Raw genomic sequence first — 16,342 nt, 5'->3', positions numbered from 1 at the left:
AATGAAAATCATTGTTTCTTAAAACTTGCTAGCTTTCTATCACGGTCGCGCTATTTAGTATATAATCTATCTTTACAGCGGGCAAATTCATTCTACTGTTAATATTTTATCAGAGAAACAATAATGTCTGGACGTGGTAAAGGAGGTAAAGGACTTGGAAAGGGAGGCGCAAAGCGTCACAGGAAGGTGTTGCGTGATAACATCCAGGGTATCACAAAACCAGCTATCCGTCGTCTTGCACGTAGAGGTGGTGTCAAACGTATCTCTGGACTCATCTACGAAGAGACCCGTGGTGTATTGAAAGTTTTCTTGGAAAATGTCATCCGTGATGCAGTCACATACACTGAGCACGCCAAGAGGAAAACTGTCACAGCCATGGACGTTGTCTACGCTTTGAAGAGACAAGGACGTACCCTGTACGGATTCGGAGGTTAAACAGCTTCCCATAACAACAGTAACGGCCCTTTTCAGGGCCACCAAAATTTTTCAAAAAGATTCTTATATGGATGTTATGTGTCGTGTATAAGACAAACAAGGTATAGCCCCCTTCCCCCACACTCATATAAATTATTAAAAAAACAAAACAAAACAATTACTTTAAATGTTGTATTTAAAAACCAAAAAAAAAATAACACCAAGAGACATAAAAAAGAGCTAAATAGACTGCGTACACCGATCTTCAAATACAAACATACATGTATATGTTATTTTGTCAGTGTTCAGTATTTACCATTAATCAAACAAGTTAAACGGTAATCCCCTGATAAATCGATACTCGGGCAAAACTCTATTTCCCGTTTTTGTTTTAAAGGTGCGTCATTTAATGTATTTCATCATGGTAGATATATCCATTATTTCATATTGTAAATGCTTTCAATATTATTTAAGTCTCATTTATACTTCTATACAGACTTGATGTTGATCTATTTTTGTGTAAGTACATATGATATGACGGTGTTCTTATGTATGTTTATAAAGCGTTACACTTTATATTTTCATTTATTTTTTTATGATAAAAATACCTCTTATGTACGCACTTTCATTAGAATTCATGTCAATGTCTTTATCAATCTTTAGTAAGGAAGGATTAACGTTGTTCGCAATTTGGAAGTTTTAAACAGTTATGTATGTTTGTGGGGAAAATAGGGGGTGTATATATGCATTTGATAACAACTATAACATATCAACATAAGAATCTTTTTGAAAAGTTTTGGTGGCCCTGAAAAGGGCCGTTGAATAAGTAGACTGGAACTGCAAGTTTACTTGCTGCTGGTGTATTTGGTGACAGCTTTGGTACCCTCGCTGACAGCGTGCTTGGCCAATTCTCCGGGTAAAAGGAGACGGACAGCAGTCTGGATCTCCCGAGATGTGATTGTTGATCTCTTGTTGTAGTGAGCCAGACGTGAAGCTTCGGCGGCGATTCTTTCAAAGATGTCGTTGACGAAACTGTTCATGATGGACATAGCCTTTGATGATACACCAGTGTCAGGGTGGACCTGTCGGAGAACTTTGTAAATGTAGATTCCGTAGGATTCCCTCCTTCTCCTCTTCCTCTTCTTGTCACCTCCAGCCCGTGCGGCTTTGGCCTTGGTCACGGCCTTCTTTGCTCCCTTTGATCCTGTTGCTTTTGGCGGCATGTTTATCCTCTGACGATTGTACAGTGAATAATACCGCCAGCCCTGTCAATTTTCTATTTAAACAACATGGTGGATTGAAATATGTTTCTTAACGCGAACCTCGCGGAAAACACCTCATAGACGATAGAACATTACCGCTGATTGGTTTAAAGACAGAATGTCATTTCAATCCGTTTGTCGGTATAAAAGGAAAATTTGACTATTCTCGTGTTATTATGATTTGTTTGAATTCGAACAAGTTATAACATAAGAAAATGTCTGGACGTGGAAAGGGAGGAAAAGCTAAATCCAAGGCTAAGAGCAGGTCGTCCCGTGCCGGACTTCAGTTCCCAGTTGGACGTATCCACAGACTGTTGAGGAAAGGAAACTATGCCGAGAGAGTAGGTGCTGGAGCCCCAGTTTACCTCGCCGCTGTTCTCGAATACTTGGCCGCTGAAGTTTTGGAATTGGCAGGTAATGCTGCCCGTGACAACAAGAAAAGCAGAATCATCCCCCGTCATCTCCAACTGGCCATCAGGAACGACGAGGAATTGAACAAACTTCTGTCCGGTGTGACCATTGCCCAGGGTGGTGTACTGCCAAACATCCAGGCCGTTCTCCTGCCCAAGAAGACCCAGAAGGCTGCTAAATAAACAGTTTAGTTCTTCGAACTGAAATATACAACGGCCCTTTTCAGGGCCACCAAAACTTTTCAAAAAGATTCTTATGTAGTTATGTGTGTGAAAAAAAAGAAAGCATTGCAATCTCAAAAATGAGGGGGGGGGGAACTATACCGTCCCTCTCCTTGATTTCTCTTCTCATATAAAATATAACTTGTCGTAATACGTAACCAAAGATTGTTCCTACAAAACCCTAAGAGCGGCATTCCCTCAAGGTGAAAAAACCTTGAATTTTAAGTAAATTGTAACTATTCATAAATGAAATTAAATCTTGGTATATATAAAAAATATTTCCGTGCGCGCCAAGTGTTCCAGGGCAGTATTATCCTAAGAATACAGAAAAAAAAAGATGCACAATTTCACGGGTTGCATTAATGTATGTAGGCTAGGCCTGTACATTTTAAATAACTGTATTGTATTTACTTGTTATTTTACTCCACACAAAACATTTAAAATTCTTTTCTTTTGTTTTCTTTTTTTTTTCTATTATTACGCTCATTGTAATTATTATATTTTTTTTTATGGCATTATTATCATTATCATTATTATTATTTTTATGTACTCTTCTAATATCACTGTCTCATCATTCGCATTGTATTAACAAACGTAATGCATGAAAACAAAACCCAAAAAAAAATCTATTGTTACTCTAAATAAATATTGTATATTGTACATGTACCAAATTATGACGGTTAAATTATTCAAACATAATTGACTGTCACGCATGAGAATTGTTGATTACAATTCATTTCATTCTTAAGTGTTTATTAGTTGATTGAAATTGCCATTTGGCAGATTGTTAGCAAAGCTCAACCATCAACAGAAAAGTGGATTGAAACTTTTCCTATTTTCATCCAATCGAATTACCTCAATAACAACCAATCGTAGGGAGTGTTATAGGTTTCCCCGACCAATTACTCCGAGCTTTTCAAATTGTGCGGCAAATAAACCAAATCCTTGCGGCCTTTTTAATATCACTGTGAGACTTTTCAAATCATCATTCTTCGCAATGGCTCGTACAAAGCAGACTGCTCGTAAATCTACCGGAGGTAAAGCTCCAAGAAAACAGTTGGCCACCAAGGCCGCTCGTAAGAGCGCACCTGCCACTGGTGGAGTCAAGAAACCACACAGATACAGGCCCGGTACAGTCGCCCTGAGAGAAATCAGAAGATACCAAAAGAGTACCGAGCTCCTCATCAGAAAACTCCCATTCCAGAGATTAGTCAGAGAAATCGCTCAGGACTTCAAAACTGATCTTAGATTCCAGAGCTCCGCCGTGATGGCACTCCAGGAAGCTAGTGAAGCTTACTTGGTCGGTCTTTTTGAAGACACCAACTTGTGCGCCATCCACGCCAAGAGAGTCACCATCATGCCAAAGGACATCCAGTTGGCCCGCAGAATCCGTGGAGAGCGTGCTTAAGATGCGACTTATCACCTTACTAAACGGCCCTTTTAAGGGCCACCAAAATCTTTCAAAAAAGATTCTTATTAGATGTTTTATTTAAACCAATACTAAAAACTACATCATTATGTAGTTTAGAATTCACTTATGTTCCTTGACCGTCACTTGCCTGATTTATAAAGGTATCAATTTTCATCATATAAGCCTTCCCCAACCCGATTGGAAAAAAAAGTTTCATTTTAACATCAAATCCTATTAACCACATAATTTAGCTTGCTCCTCTCCAACATAAATGCATACATACATACATGCACACACACACATATGTAAACAATATGAAAAGAAAACATTATTAATTTGTAAAAATCGTGAAATAAATTCTTACTTCTGGCTATCAAAGTGTCCAAACAGGAATACAATGTATATGTGATTGGATTTTAATTGGGTGCAGACTTATTCTGGTAGAGTGTATGAGATGTGCTTTAACATTATATGACTGAGTAATATATGTCTACTGCTAAGGAAGTATCATACCTTATTAAAAAAGGCAAGTGGTTTTCCAAACATAGTACATGCTGCTCCATTGTTGAAAAAAAACCCCAAAAAACAACACATACAGTACTGTTCTTATAATCTGTATACTAGTATGTGGATACAACACCCTTACTGATTATTTTGAACACAAGACACCAGGTAGGTTTCCATGAAATCACATTTTTTTTTTATCATGTCAATATAATGCCTCCTCTACTTTTAGCATGATTTATGTACTCTTTATAGAATATGCCAGAAAACAAAAATCAGTAGGATGCATACCAAATAAGTTGATTTTGACTGCACATTTCCTTCATTTAAGTGTTACTTGGAGCAATATAATACATATCTTCACAGTTTATGTACTATTGTTATGTATACTTTGGGCCTCACAAGTCAATGATTTTCATTTATATTAATTCATTTTCTTCTGTTTCTATTAGAGTCATCAGATGTCATCGGCCTAACTTCCTAATGTGAAGTGATGGACTTTACCACTCATGTAACGTCCATCTCTATCGAGTGTGTGTGTGTGTCACAAAGATAAATTTGTTATCATGGCAAGAACAGACTTTGTGCCGAGAAAAATGTTCTCTAGCATAAAGCATGTTTAAAGAAAAGACATCAAAAGTCTTAACTTGTAATTACAAGGAGTTTCATATCAACTTGTTTCCAAGACCTGAATTCTCAAAATATTCAGATTTGGAAAATTTCACTCCCTCAGATTATTCATACTATATATTCTATGTTACAATATAAGTTATATCTAGATGTAAGAAGCCTATTTCATTGAGTGAATGTATTTTCAACCCTTGATTGTACATCACACTGCACAAAATGATATAGAAATAAAATTTTGTAATTTTTCAAAATTCATTTTGACCCAATTACTGTTGAGCTGTGTCATCAAATTGAAGAATTGATAATTCCAAATAGGATATCTTTATTATGCTCTATTGGTATTCATATCATTTTTAGCATTCTTCATTTATTACAATTTAGAATAATCTTTATAATATTAAACCCCCTACCCCCCCCCTTTTTTTATTTGTTTACATTACATTCTTTTCCCTCCAAATAGTGAGTACAGGTCAACTCTATGTCACAAAAAGTCATTATCCAATGAAAATCATTGTTTCTTAAAACTTGCTAGCTTTCTATCACGGTCGCGCTATTTATAGTCGGCGTCACATAAATAACATACTGTTAAAATTTGAATAAAAATATTTTCTACGACTTTATTGACACCTACCGTCGTTTAAATTGTCTTAAATGACTTGCTCATTCGTTTAGCCAAACGGCTTCTCCCTAAACATTGAATCGTTAAATTCCGGTCAGATTTTAATTCTAGGTGGCAATATTTACATTGTAAAAAGTCGGCCATGTTTACAGTGATCGGGTTGCTAGGAGATGTTGTTTACGTTTAAATGGTTTGTCCAAAAACCGAAGAACCCAGAATGCAATTCGGCGTTATTTCGGATATCTCGGATTTATTTTACGCGAACAACGTATAATACCGAGAAGTTGATCAAGCAGACGATTGTCACCGGAGTTCGACGGGAACTTACGCACTTCGTTTGTAAACAAATCGTCCCGTAAAAACCAACATGGCGGATATTAGTATGGGATTTTCCCGTAAGGATTTGTTACGCATGATTTAAGCTAATCAGCGACTTGTTTTTGAGAAGCTGTTTGGCTAAACGAATGAGCAAGTCATTTAAGACAATTTAAACGACGGTTGGTGTCAATAAAGTCGTAGAAAATATTTTTATTCAAATTTTAACAGTATGTTATTTATGTGACGCCGAGTATAGTATATAATCTATCTTTACAGCGGGCAAATTCATTCTACTGTTAATATTTTATCAGAGAAACAATAATGTCTGGACGTGGTAAAGGAGGTAAAGGACTTGGAAAGGGAGGCGCAAAGCGTCACAGGAAGGTGTTGCGTGATAACATCCAGGGTATCACAAAACCAGCTATCCGTCGTCTTGCACGTAGAGGTGGTGTCAAACGTATCTCTGGACTCATCTACGAAGAGACCCGTGGTGTATTGAAAGTTTTCTTGGAAAATGTCATCCGTGATGCAGTCACATACACTGAGCACGCCAAGAGGAAAACTGTCACAGCCATGGACGTTGTCTACGCTTTGAAGAGACAAGGACGTACCCTGTACGGATTCGGAGGTTAAACAGCTTCCCATAACAACAGTAACGGCCCTTTTCAGGGCCACCAAAATTTTTCAAAAAGATTCTTATATGGATGTTATGTGTCGTGTATAAGACAAACAAGGTATAGCCCCCTTCCCCCACACTCATATAAATTATTAAAAAAACAAAACAAAACAATTATTTTAAATGTTGTATTTAAAAACCAAAAAAAAATAACACCAAGAGACATAAAAAAGAGCTAAATAGACTGCGTACACCGATCTTCAAATACAAACATACATGTATATGTTATTTTGTCAGTGTTCAGTATTTACCATTAATCAAACAAGTTAAACGGTAATCCCCTGATAAATCGATACTCGGGCAAAACTCTATTTCCCGTTTTTGTTTTAAAGGTGCGTCATTTAATGTATTTCATCATGGTAGATATATCCATTATTTCATATTGTAAATGCTTTCAATATTATTTAAGTCTCATTTATACTTCTATACAGACTTGATGTTGATCTATTTTTGTGTAAGTACATATGATATGACGGTGTTCTTATGTATGTTTATAAAGCGTTACACTTTATATTTTCATTTATTTTTTTATGATAAAAATACCTCTTATGTACGCACTTTCATTAGAATTCATGTCAATGTCTTTATCAATCTTTAGTAAGGAAGGATTAACGTTGTTCGCAATTTGGAAGTTTTAAACAGTTATGTATGTTTGTGGGGAAAATAGGGGGTGTATATATGCATTTGATAACAACTATAACATATCAACATAAGAATCTTTTTGAAAAGTTTTGGTGGCCCTGAAAAGGGCCGTTGAATAAGTAGACTGGAACTGCAAGTTTACTTGCTGCTGGTGTATTTGGTGACAGCTTTGGTACCCTCGCTGACAGCGTGCTTGGCCAATTCTCCGGGTAAAAGGAGACGGACAGCAGTCTGGATCTCCCGAGATGTGATTGTTGATCTCTTGTTGTAGTGAGCCAGACGTGAAGCTTCGGCGGCGATTCTTTCAAAGATGTCGTTGACGAAACTGTTCATGATGGACATAGCCTTTGATGATACACCAGTGTCAGGGTGGACCTGTCGGAGAACTTTGTAAATGTAGATTCCGTAGGATTCCCTCCTTCTCCTCTTCCTCTTCTTGTCACCTCCAGCCCGTGCGGCTTTGGCCTTGGTCACGGCCTTCTTTGCTCCCTTTGATCCTGTTGCTTTTGGCGGCATGTTTATCCTCTGACGATTGTACAGTGAATAATACCGCCAGCCCTGTCAATTTTCTATTTAAACAACATGGTGGATTGAAATATGTTTCTTAACGCGAACCTCGCGGAAAACACCTCATAGACGATAGAACATTACCGCTGATTGGTTTAAAGACAGAATGTCATTTCAATCCGTTTGTCGGTATAAAAGGAAAATTTGACTATTCTCGTGTTATTATGATTTGTTTGAATTCGAACAAGTTATAACATAAGAAAATGTCTGGACGTGGAAAGGGAGGAAAAGCTAAATCCAAGGCTAAGAGCAGGTCGTCCCGTGCCGGACTTCAGTTCCCAGTTGGACGTATCCACAGACTGTTGAGGAAAGGAAACTATGCCGAGAGAGTAGGTGCTGGAGCCCCAGTTTACCTCGCCGCTGTTCTCGAATACTTGGCCGCTGAAGTTTTGGAATTGGCAGGTAATGCTGCCCGTGACAACAAGAAAAGCAGAATCATCCCCCGTCATCTCCAACTGGCCATCAGGAACGACGAGGAATTGAACAAACTTCTGTCCGGTGTGACCATTGCCCAGGGTGGTGTACTGCCAAACATCCAGGCCGTTCTCCTGCCCAAGAAGACCCAGAAGGCTGCTAAATAAACAGTTTAGTTCTTCGAACTGAAATATACAACGGCCCTTTTCAGGGCCACCAAAACTTTTCAAAAAGATTCTTATGTAGTTATGTGTGTGAAAAAAAAGAAAGCATTGCAATCTCAAAAATGAGGGGGGGGGGAACTATACCGTCCCTCTCCTTGATTTCTCTTCTCATATAAAATATAACTTGTCGTAATACGTAACCAAAGATTGTTCCTACAAAACCCTAAGAGCGGCATTCCCTCAAGGTGAAAAAACCTTGAATTTTAAGTAAATTGTAACTATTCATAAATGAAATTAAATCTTGGTATATATAAAAAATATTTCCGTGCGCGCCAAGTGTTCCAGGGCAGTATTATCCTAAGAATACAGAAAAAAAAAGATGCACAATTTCACGGGTTGCATTAATGTATGTAGGCTAGGCCTGTACATTTTAAATAACTGTATTGTATTTACTTGTTATTTTACTCCACACAAAACATTTAAAATTCTTTTCTTTTGTTTTCTTTTTTTTTTCTATTATTACGCTCATTGTAATTATTATATTTTTTTTTATGGCATTATTATCATTATCATTATTATTATTTTTATGTACTCTTCTAATATCACTGTCTCATCATTCGCATTGTATTAACAAACGTAATGCATGAAAACAAAACCCAAAAAAAAATCTATTGTTACTCTAAATAAATATTGTATATTGTACATGTACCAAATTATGACGGTTAAATTATTCAAACATAATTGACTGTCACGCATGAGAATTGTTGATTACAATTCATTTCATTCTTAAGTGTTTATTAGTTGATTGAAATTGCCATTTGGCAGATTGTTAGCAAAGCTCAACCATCAACAGAAAAGTGGATTGAAACTTTTCCTATTTTCATCCAATCGAATTACCTCAATAACAACCAATCGTAGGGAGTGTTATAGGTTTCCCCGACCAATTACTCCGAGCTTTTCAAATTGTGCGGCAAATAAACCAAATCCTTGCGGCCTTTTTAATATCACTGTGAGACTTTTCAAATCATCATTCTTCGCAATGGCTCGTACAAAGCAGACTGCTCGTAAATCTACCGGAGGTAAAGCTCCAAGAAAACAGTTGGCCACCAAGGCCGCTCGTAAGAGCGCACCTGCCACTGGTGGAGTCAAGAAACCACACAGATACAGGCCCGGTACAGTCGCCCTGAGAGAAATCAGAAGATACCAAAAGAGTACCGAGCTCCTCATCAGAAAACTCCCATTCCAGAGATTAGTCAGAGAAATCGCTCAGGACTTCAAAACTGATCTTAGATTCCAGAGCTCCGCCGTGATGGCACTCCAGGAAGCTAGTGAAGCTTACTTGGTCGGTCTTTTTGAAGACACCAACTTGTGCGCCATCCACGCCAAGAGAGTCACCATCATGCCAAAGGACATCCAGTTGGCCCGCAGAATCCGTGGAGAGCGTGCTTAAGATGCGACTTATCACCTTACTAAACGGCCCTTTTAAGGGCCACCAAAATCTTTCAAAAAAGATTCTTATTAGATGTTTTATTTAAACCAATACTAAAAACTACATCATTATGTAGTTTAGAATTCACTTATGTTCCTTGACCGTCACTTGCCTGATTTATAAAGGTATCAATTTTCATCATATAAGCCTTCCCCAACCCGATTGGAAAAAAAAGTTTCATTTTAACATCAAATCCTATTAACCACATAATTTAGCTTGCTCCTCTCCAACATAAATGCATACATACATACATGCACACACACACACATATGTAAACAATATGAAAAGAAAACATTATTAATTTGTAAAAATCGTGAAATAAATTCTTACTTCTGGCTATCAAAGTGTCCAAACAGGAATACAATGTATATGTGATTGGATTTTAATTGGGTGCAGACTTATTCTGGTAGAGTGTATGAGATGTGCTTTAACATTATATGACTGAGTAATATATGTCTACTGCTAAGGAAGTATCATACCTTATTAAAAAAGGCAAGTGGTTTTCCAAACATAGTACATGCTGCTCCATTGTTAAAAAAAAAACCCCAAAAAACAACACATACAGTACTGTTCTTATAATCTGTATACTAGTATGTGGATACAACACCCTTACTGATTATTTTGAACACAAGACACCAGGTAGGTTTCCATGAAATCACATTTTTTTTTTATCATGTCAATATAATGCCTCCTCTACTTTTAGCATGATTTATGTACTCTTTATAGAATATGCCAGAAAACAAAAATCAGTAGGATGCATACCAAATAAGTTGATTTTGACTGCACATTTCCTTCATTTAAGTGTTACTTGGAGCAATATAATACATATCTTCACAGTTTATGTACTATTGTTATGTATACTTTGGGCCTCACAAGTCAATGATTTTCATTTATATTAATTCATTTTCTTCTGTTTCTATTAGAGTCATCAGATGTCATCGGCCTAACTTCCTAATGTGAAGTGATGGACTTTACCACTCATGTAACGTCCATCTCTATCGAGTGTGTGTGTGTGTCACAAAGATAAATTTGTTATCATGGCAAGAACAGACTTTGTGCCGAGAAAAATGTTCTCTAGCATAAAGCATGTTTAAAGAAAAGACATCAAAAGTCTTAACTTGTAATTACAAGGAGTTTCATATCAACTTGTTTCCAAGACCTGAATTCTCAAAATATTCAGATTTGGAAAATTTCACTCCCTCAGATTATTCATACTATATATTCTATGTTACAATATAAGTTATATCTAGATGTAAGAAGCCTATTTCATTGAGTGAATGTATTTTCAACCCTTGATTGTACATCACACTGCACAAAATGATATAGAAATAAAATTTTGTAATTTTTCAAAATTCATTTTGACCCAATTACTGTTGAGCTGTGTCATCAAATTGAAGAATTGATAATTCCAAATAGGATATCTTTATTATGCTCTATTGGTATTCATATCATTTTTAGCATTCTTCATTTATTACAATTTAGAATAATCTTTATAATATTAAACCCCCTACCCCCCCCCCTTTTTTTATTTGTTTACATTACATTCTTTTCCCTCCAAATAGTGAGTACAGGTCAACTCTATGTCACAAAAAGTCATTATCCAATGAAAATCATTGTTTCTTAAAACTTGCTAGCTTTCTATCACGGTCGCGCTATTTAGTATATAATCTATCTTTACAGCGGGCAAATTCATTCTACTGTTAATATTTTATCAGAGAAACAATAATGTCTGGACGTGGTAAAGGAGGTAAAGGACTTGGAAAGGGAGGCGCAAAGCGTCACAGGAAGGTGTTGCGTGATAACATCCAGGGTATCACAAAACCAGCTATCCGTCGTCTTGCACGTAGAGGTGGTGTCAAACGTATCTCTGGACTCATCTACGAAGAGACCCGTGGTGTATTGAAAGTTTTCTTGGAAAATGTCATCCGTGATGCAGTCACATACACTGAGCACGCCAAGAGGAAAACTGTCACAGCCATGGACGTTGTCTACGCTTTGAAGAGACAAGGACGTACCCTGTACGGATTCGGAGGTTAAACAGCTTCCCATAACAACAGTAACGGCCCTTTTCAGGGCCACCAAAATTTTTCAAAAAGATTCTTATATGGATGTTATGTGTCGTGTATAAGACAAACAAGGTATAGCCCCCTTCCCCCACACTCATATAAATTATTAAAAAAACAAAACAAAACAATTACTTTAAATGTTGTATTTAAAAACCAAAAAAAAAATAACACCAAGAGACATAAAAAAGAGCTAAATAGACTGCGTACACCGATCTTCAAATACAAACATACATGTATATGTTATTTTGTCAGTGTTCAGTATTTACCATTAATCAAACAAGTTAAACGGTAATCCCCTGATAAATCGATACTCGGGCAAAACTCTATTTCCCGTTTTTGTTTTAAAGGTGCGTCATTTAATGTATTTCATCATGGTAGATATATCCATTATTTCATATTGTAAATGCTTTCAATATTATTTAAGTCTCATTTATACTTCTATACAGACTTGATGTTGATCTATTTTTGTGTAAGTACATATGATATGACGGTGTTCTTATGTATGTTTATAAAGCGTTACACTTTATATTTTCATTTATTTTTTTATGATAAAAATACCTCTTATGTACGCACTTTCATTAGAATTCATGTCAATGTCTTTATCAATCTTTAGTAAGGAAGGATTAACGTTGTTCGCAATTTGGAAGTTTTAAACAGTTATGTATGTTTGTGGGGAAAATAGGGGGTGTATATATGCATTTGATAACAACTATAACATATCAACATAAGAATCTTTTTGAAAAGTTTTGGTGGCCCTGAAAAGGGCCGTTGAATAAGTAGACTGGAACTGCAAGTTTACTTGCTGCTGGTGTATTTGGTGACAGCTTTGGTACCCTCGCTGACAGCGTGCTTGGCCAATTCTCCGGGTAAAAGGAGACGGACAGCAGTCTGGATCTCCCGAGATGTGATTGTTGATCTCTTGTTGTAGTGAGCCAGACGTGAAGCTTCGGCGGCGATTCTTTCAAAGATGTCGTTGACGAAACTGTTCATGATGGACATAGCCTTTGATGATACACCAGTGTCAGGGTGGACCTGTCGGAGAACTTTGTAAATGTAGATTCCGTAGGATTCCCTCCTTCTCCTCTTCCTCTTCTTGTCACCTCCAGCCCGTGCGGCTTTGGCCTTGGTCACGGCCTTCTTTGCTCCCTTTGATCCTGTTGCTTTTGGCGGCATGTTTATCCTCTGACGATTGTACAGTGAATAATACCGCCAGCCCTGTCAATTTTCTATTTAAACAACATGGTGGATTGAAATATGTTTCTTAACGCGAACCTCGCGGAAAACACCTCATAGACGATAGAACATTACCGCTGATTGGTTTAAAGACAGAATGTCATTTCAATCCGTTTGTCGGTATAAAAGGAAAATTTGACTATTCTCGTGTTATTATGATTTGTTTGAATTCGAACAAGTTATAACATAAGAAAATGTCTGGACGTGGAAAGGGAGGAAAAGCTAAATCCAAGGCTAAGAGCAGGTCGTCCCGTGCCGGACTTCAGTTCCCAGTTGGACGTATCCACAGACTGTTGAGGAAAGGAAACTATGCCGAGAGAGTAGGTGCTGGAGCCCCAGTTTACCTCGCCGCTGTTCTCGAATACTTGGCCGCTGAAGTTTTGGAATTGGCAGGTAATGCTGCCCGTGACAACAAGAAAAGCAGAATCATCCCCCGTCATCTCCAACTGGCCATCAGGAACGACGAGGAATTGAACAAACTTCTGTCCGGTGTGACCATTGCCCAGGGTGGTGTACTGCCAAACATCCAGGCCGTTCTCCTGCCCAAGAAGACCCAGAAGGCTGCTAAATAAACAGTTTAGTTCTTCGAACTGAAATATACAACGGCCCTTTTCAGGGCCACCAAAACTTTTCAAAAAGATTCTTATGTAGTTATGTGTGTGAAAAAAAAGAAAGCATTGCAATCTCAAAAATGAGGGGGGGGGGGAACTATACCGTCCCTCTCCTTGATTTCTCTTCTCATATAAAATATAACTTGTCGTAATACGTAACCAAAGATTGTTCCTACAAAACCCTAAGAGCGGCATTCCCTCAAGGTGAAAAAACCTTGAATTTTAAGTAAATTGTAACTATTCATAAATGAAATTAAATCTTGGTATATATAAAAAATATTTCCGTGCGCGCCAAGTGTTCCAGGGCAGTATTATCCTAAGAATACAGAAAAAAAAAGATGCACAATTTCACGGGTTGCATTAATGTATGTAGGCTAGGCCTGTACATTTTAAATAACTGTATTGTATTTACTTGTTATTTTACTCCACACAAAACATTTAAAATTCTTTTCTTTTGTTTTCTTTTTTTTTTCTATTATTACGCTCATTGTAATTATTATATTTTTTTTTATGGCATTATTATCATTATCATTATTATTATTTTTATGTACTCTTCTAATATCACTGTCTCATCATTCGCATTGTATTAACAAACGTAATGCATGAAAACAAAACCCAAAAAAAAATCTATTGTTACTCTAAATAAATATTGTATATTGTACATGTACCAAATTATGACGGTTAAATTATTCAAACATAATTGACTGTCACGCATGAGAATTGTTGATTACAATTCATTTCATTCTTAAGTGTTTATTAGTTGATTGAAATTGCCATTTGGCAGATTGTTAGCAAAGCTCAACCATCAACAGAAAAGTGGATTGAAACTTTTCCTATTTTCATCCAATCGAATTACCTCAATAACAACCAATCGTAGGGAGTGTTATAGGTTTCCCCGACCAATTACTCCGAGCTTTTCAAATTGTGCGGCAAATAAACCAAATCCTTGCGGCCTTTTTAATATCACTGTGAGACTTTTCAAATCATCATTCTTCGCAATGGCTCGTACAAAGCAGACTGCTCGTAAATCTACCGGAGGTAAAGCTCCAAGAAAACAGTTGGCCACCAAGGCCGCTCGTAAGAGCGCACCTGCCACTGGTGGAGTCAAGAAACCACACAGATACAGGCCCGGTACAGTCGCCCTGAGAGAAATCAGAAGATACCAAAAGAGTACCGAGCTCCTCATCAGAAAACTCCCATTCCAGAGATTAGTCAGAGAAATCGCTCAGGACTTCAAAACTGATCTTAGATTCCAGAGCTCCGCCGTGATGGCACTCCAGGAAGCTAGTGAAGCTTACTTGGTCGGTCTTTTTGAAGACACCAACTTGTGCGCCATCCACGCCAAGAGAGTCACCATCATGCCAAAGGACATCCAGTTGGCCCGCAGAATCCGTGGAGAGCGTGCTTAAGATGCGACTTATCACCTTACTAAACGGCCCTTTTAAGGGCCACCAAAATCTTTCAAAAAAGATTCTTATTAGATGTTTTATTTAAACCAATACTAAAAACTACATCATTATGTAGTTTAGAATTCACTTATGTTCCTTGACCGTCACTTGCCTGATTTATAAAGGTATCAATTTTCATCATATAAGCCTTCCCCAACCCGATTGGAAAAAAAAGTTTCATTTTAACATCAAATCCTATTAACCACATAATTTAGCTTGCTCCTCTCCAACATAAATGCATACATACATACATGCACACACACACACATATGTAAACAATATGAAAAGAAAACATTATTAATTTGTAAAAATCGTGAAATAAATTCTTACTTCTGGCTATCAAAGTGTCCAAACAGGAATACAATGTATATGTGATTGGATTTTAATTGGGTGCAGACTTATTCTGGTAGAGTGTATGAGATGTGCTTTAACATTATATGACTGAGTAATATATGTCTACTGCTAAGGAAGTATCATACCTTATTAAAAAAGGCAAGTGGTTTTCCAAACATAGTACATGCTGCTCCATTGTTAAAAAAAAAACCCCAAAAAACAACACATACAGTACTGTTCTTATAATCTGTATACTAGTATGTGGATACAACACCCTTACTGATTATTTTGAACACAAGACACCAGGTAGGTTTCCATGAAATCACATTTTTTTTTTATCATGTCAATATAATGCCTCCTCTACTTTTAGCATGATTTATGTACTCTTTATAGAATATGCCAGAAAACAAAAATCAGTAGGATGCATACCAAATAAGTTGATTTTGACTGCACATTTCCTTCATTTAAGTGTTACTTGGAGCAATATAATACATATCTTCACAGTTTATGTACTATTGTTATGTATACTTTGGGCCTCACAAGTCAATGATTTTCATTTATATTAATTCATTTTCTTCTGTTTCTATTAGAGTCATCAGATGTCATCGGCCTAACTTCCTAATGTGAAGTGATGGACTTTACCACTCATGTAACGTCCATCTCTATCGAGTGTGTGTGTGTGTCACAAAGATAAATTTGTTATCATGGCAAGAACAGACTTTGTGCCGAGAAAAATGTTCTCTAGCATAAAGCATGTTTAAAGAAAAGACATCAAAAGTCTTAACTTGTAATTACAAGGAGTTTCATATCAACTTGTTTCCAAGACCTGAATTCTCAAAATATTCAGATTTGGAAAATTTCACTCCCTCAGATTATTCATACTATATATTCTATGTTACAATATAAGTT

General features: G+C 36.9%; 9 protein-coding genes across 9 annotated transcripts; 6 read left to right on the top strand and 3 right to left on the bottom strand.

Annotated features, from left to right (window-relative positions):
- The first annotated feature begins 123 nt into the window (after positions 1–123).
- LOC148606773 (histone H4) lies at positions 124–435 on the top strand. Its single transcript, XM_088546191.1, has one exon. It carries the CDS (start codon positions 124–126, stop codon positions 433–435), a length of 312 nt encoding a protein of 103 aa, XP_088402317.1.
- A 446-nt stretch (positions 436–881) lies between these two features.
- Positions 882–6,470, top strand: LOC148606770 (histone H4). Its single transcript, XM_088544941.1, has 2 exons — positions 882–933; positions 6,102–6,470. The coding sequence occupies exon 2, from the start codon at positions 6,112–6,114 to the stop codon at positions 6,421–6,423; it is 312 nt and encodes a 103-aa protein (XP_088401067.1). The 5' UTR covers positions 882–933; positions 6,102–6,111; the 3' UTR covers positions 6,424–6,470.
- LOC148606772 (histone H2B) lies at positions 1,260–1,637 on the bottom strand. Its single transcript, XM_088546189.1, has one exon. It carries the CDS (start codon positions 1,635–1,637, stop codon positions 1,260–1,262), a length of 378 nt encoding a protein of 125 aa, XP_088402315.1.
- On the top strand, positions 2,401–4,013 carry LOC148606771 (histone H3). The gene has a single exon (XM_088544940.1). The coding sequence runs from the start codon at positions 3,306–3,308 to the stop codon at positions 3,714–3,716; it is 411 nt and encodes a 136-aa protein (XP_088401066.1). The 5' UTR covers positions 2,401–3,305; the 3' UTR covers positions 3,717–4,013.
- A 776-nt stretch (positions 6,471–7,246) lies between the features above and the next one.
- LOC148606769 (histone H2B) lies at positions 7,247–7,624 on the bottom strand. The gene has a single exon (XM_088546188.1). It carries the CDS (start codon positions 7,622–7,624, stop codon positions 7,247–7,249), a length of 378 nt encoding a protein of 125 aa, XP_088402314.1.
- Positions 7,625–8,387: 763 nt separating this feature from the next.
- On the top strand, positions 8,388–10,283 carry LOC148606768 (histone H3). The gene has a single exon (XM_088544935.1). The coding sequence runs from the start codon at positions 9,293–9,295 to the stop codon at positions 9,701–9,703; it is 411 nt and encodes a 136-aa protein (XP_088401061.1). The 5' UTR covers positions 8,388–9,292; the 3' UTR covers positions 9,704–10,283.
- Positions 10,284–11,467: 1,184 nt separating this feature from the next.
- Positions 11,468–11,779, top strand: LOC148606767 (histone H4). Its single transcript, XM_088546187.1, has one exon. It carries the CDS (start codon positions 11,468–11,470, stop codon positions 11,777–11,779), a length of 312 nt encoding a protein of 103 aa, XP_088402313.1.
- An 824-nt stretch (positions 11,780–12,603) lies between these two features.
- Positions 12,604–12,981, bottom strand: LOC148606766 (histone H2B). Its single transcript, XM_088546186.1, has one exon. The coding sequence runs from the start codon at positions 12,979–12,981 to the stop codon at positions 12,604–12,606; it is 378 nt and encodes a 125-aa protein (XP_088402312.1).
- A 764-nt stretch (positions 12,982–13,745) lies between these two features.
- Positions 13,746–15,641, top strand: LOC148606765 (histone H3). The gene has a single exon (XM_088544930.1). The coding sequence runs from the start codon at positions 14,651–14,653 to the stop codon at positions 15,059–15,061; it is 411 nt and encodes a 136-aa protein (XP_088401056.1). The 5' UTR covers positions 13,746–14,650; the 3' UTR covers positions 15,062–15,641.
- Positions 15,642–16,342: the final 701 nt, after the last annotated feature.

Source organism: Perna viridis, chromosome 9 (assembly GCF_037379345.1).
Source record: "Perna viridis isolate PV_CMFRI_1.1 ecotype Kerala chromosome 9, ASM3737934v1, whole genome shotgun sequence".
NCBI lineage: Eukaryota > Metazoa > Mollusca > Bivalvia > Mytilida > Mytilidae > Perna > Perna viridis.
Note: the sequence above shows the minus strand (reverse complement) of the source record. Positions and strands in the feature narration are given on the sequence as shown.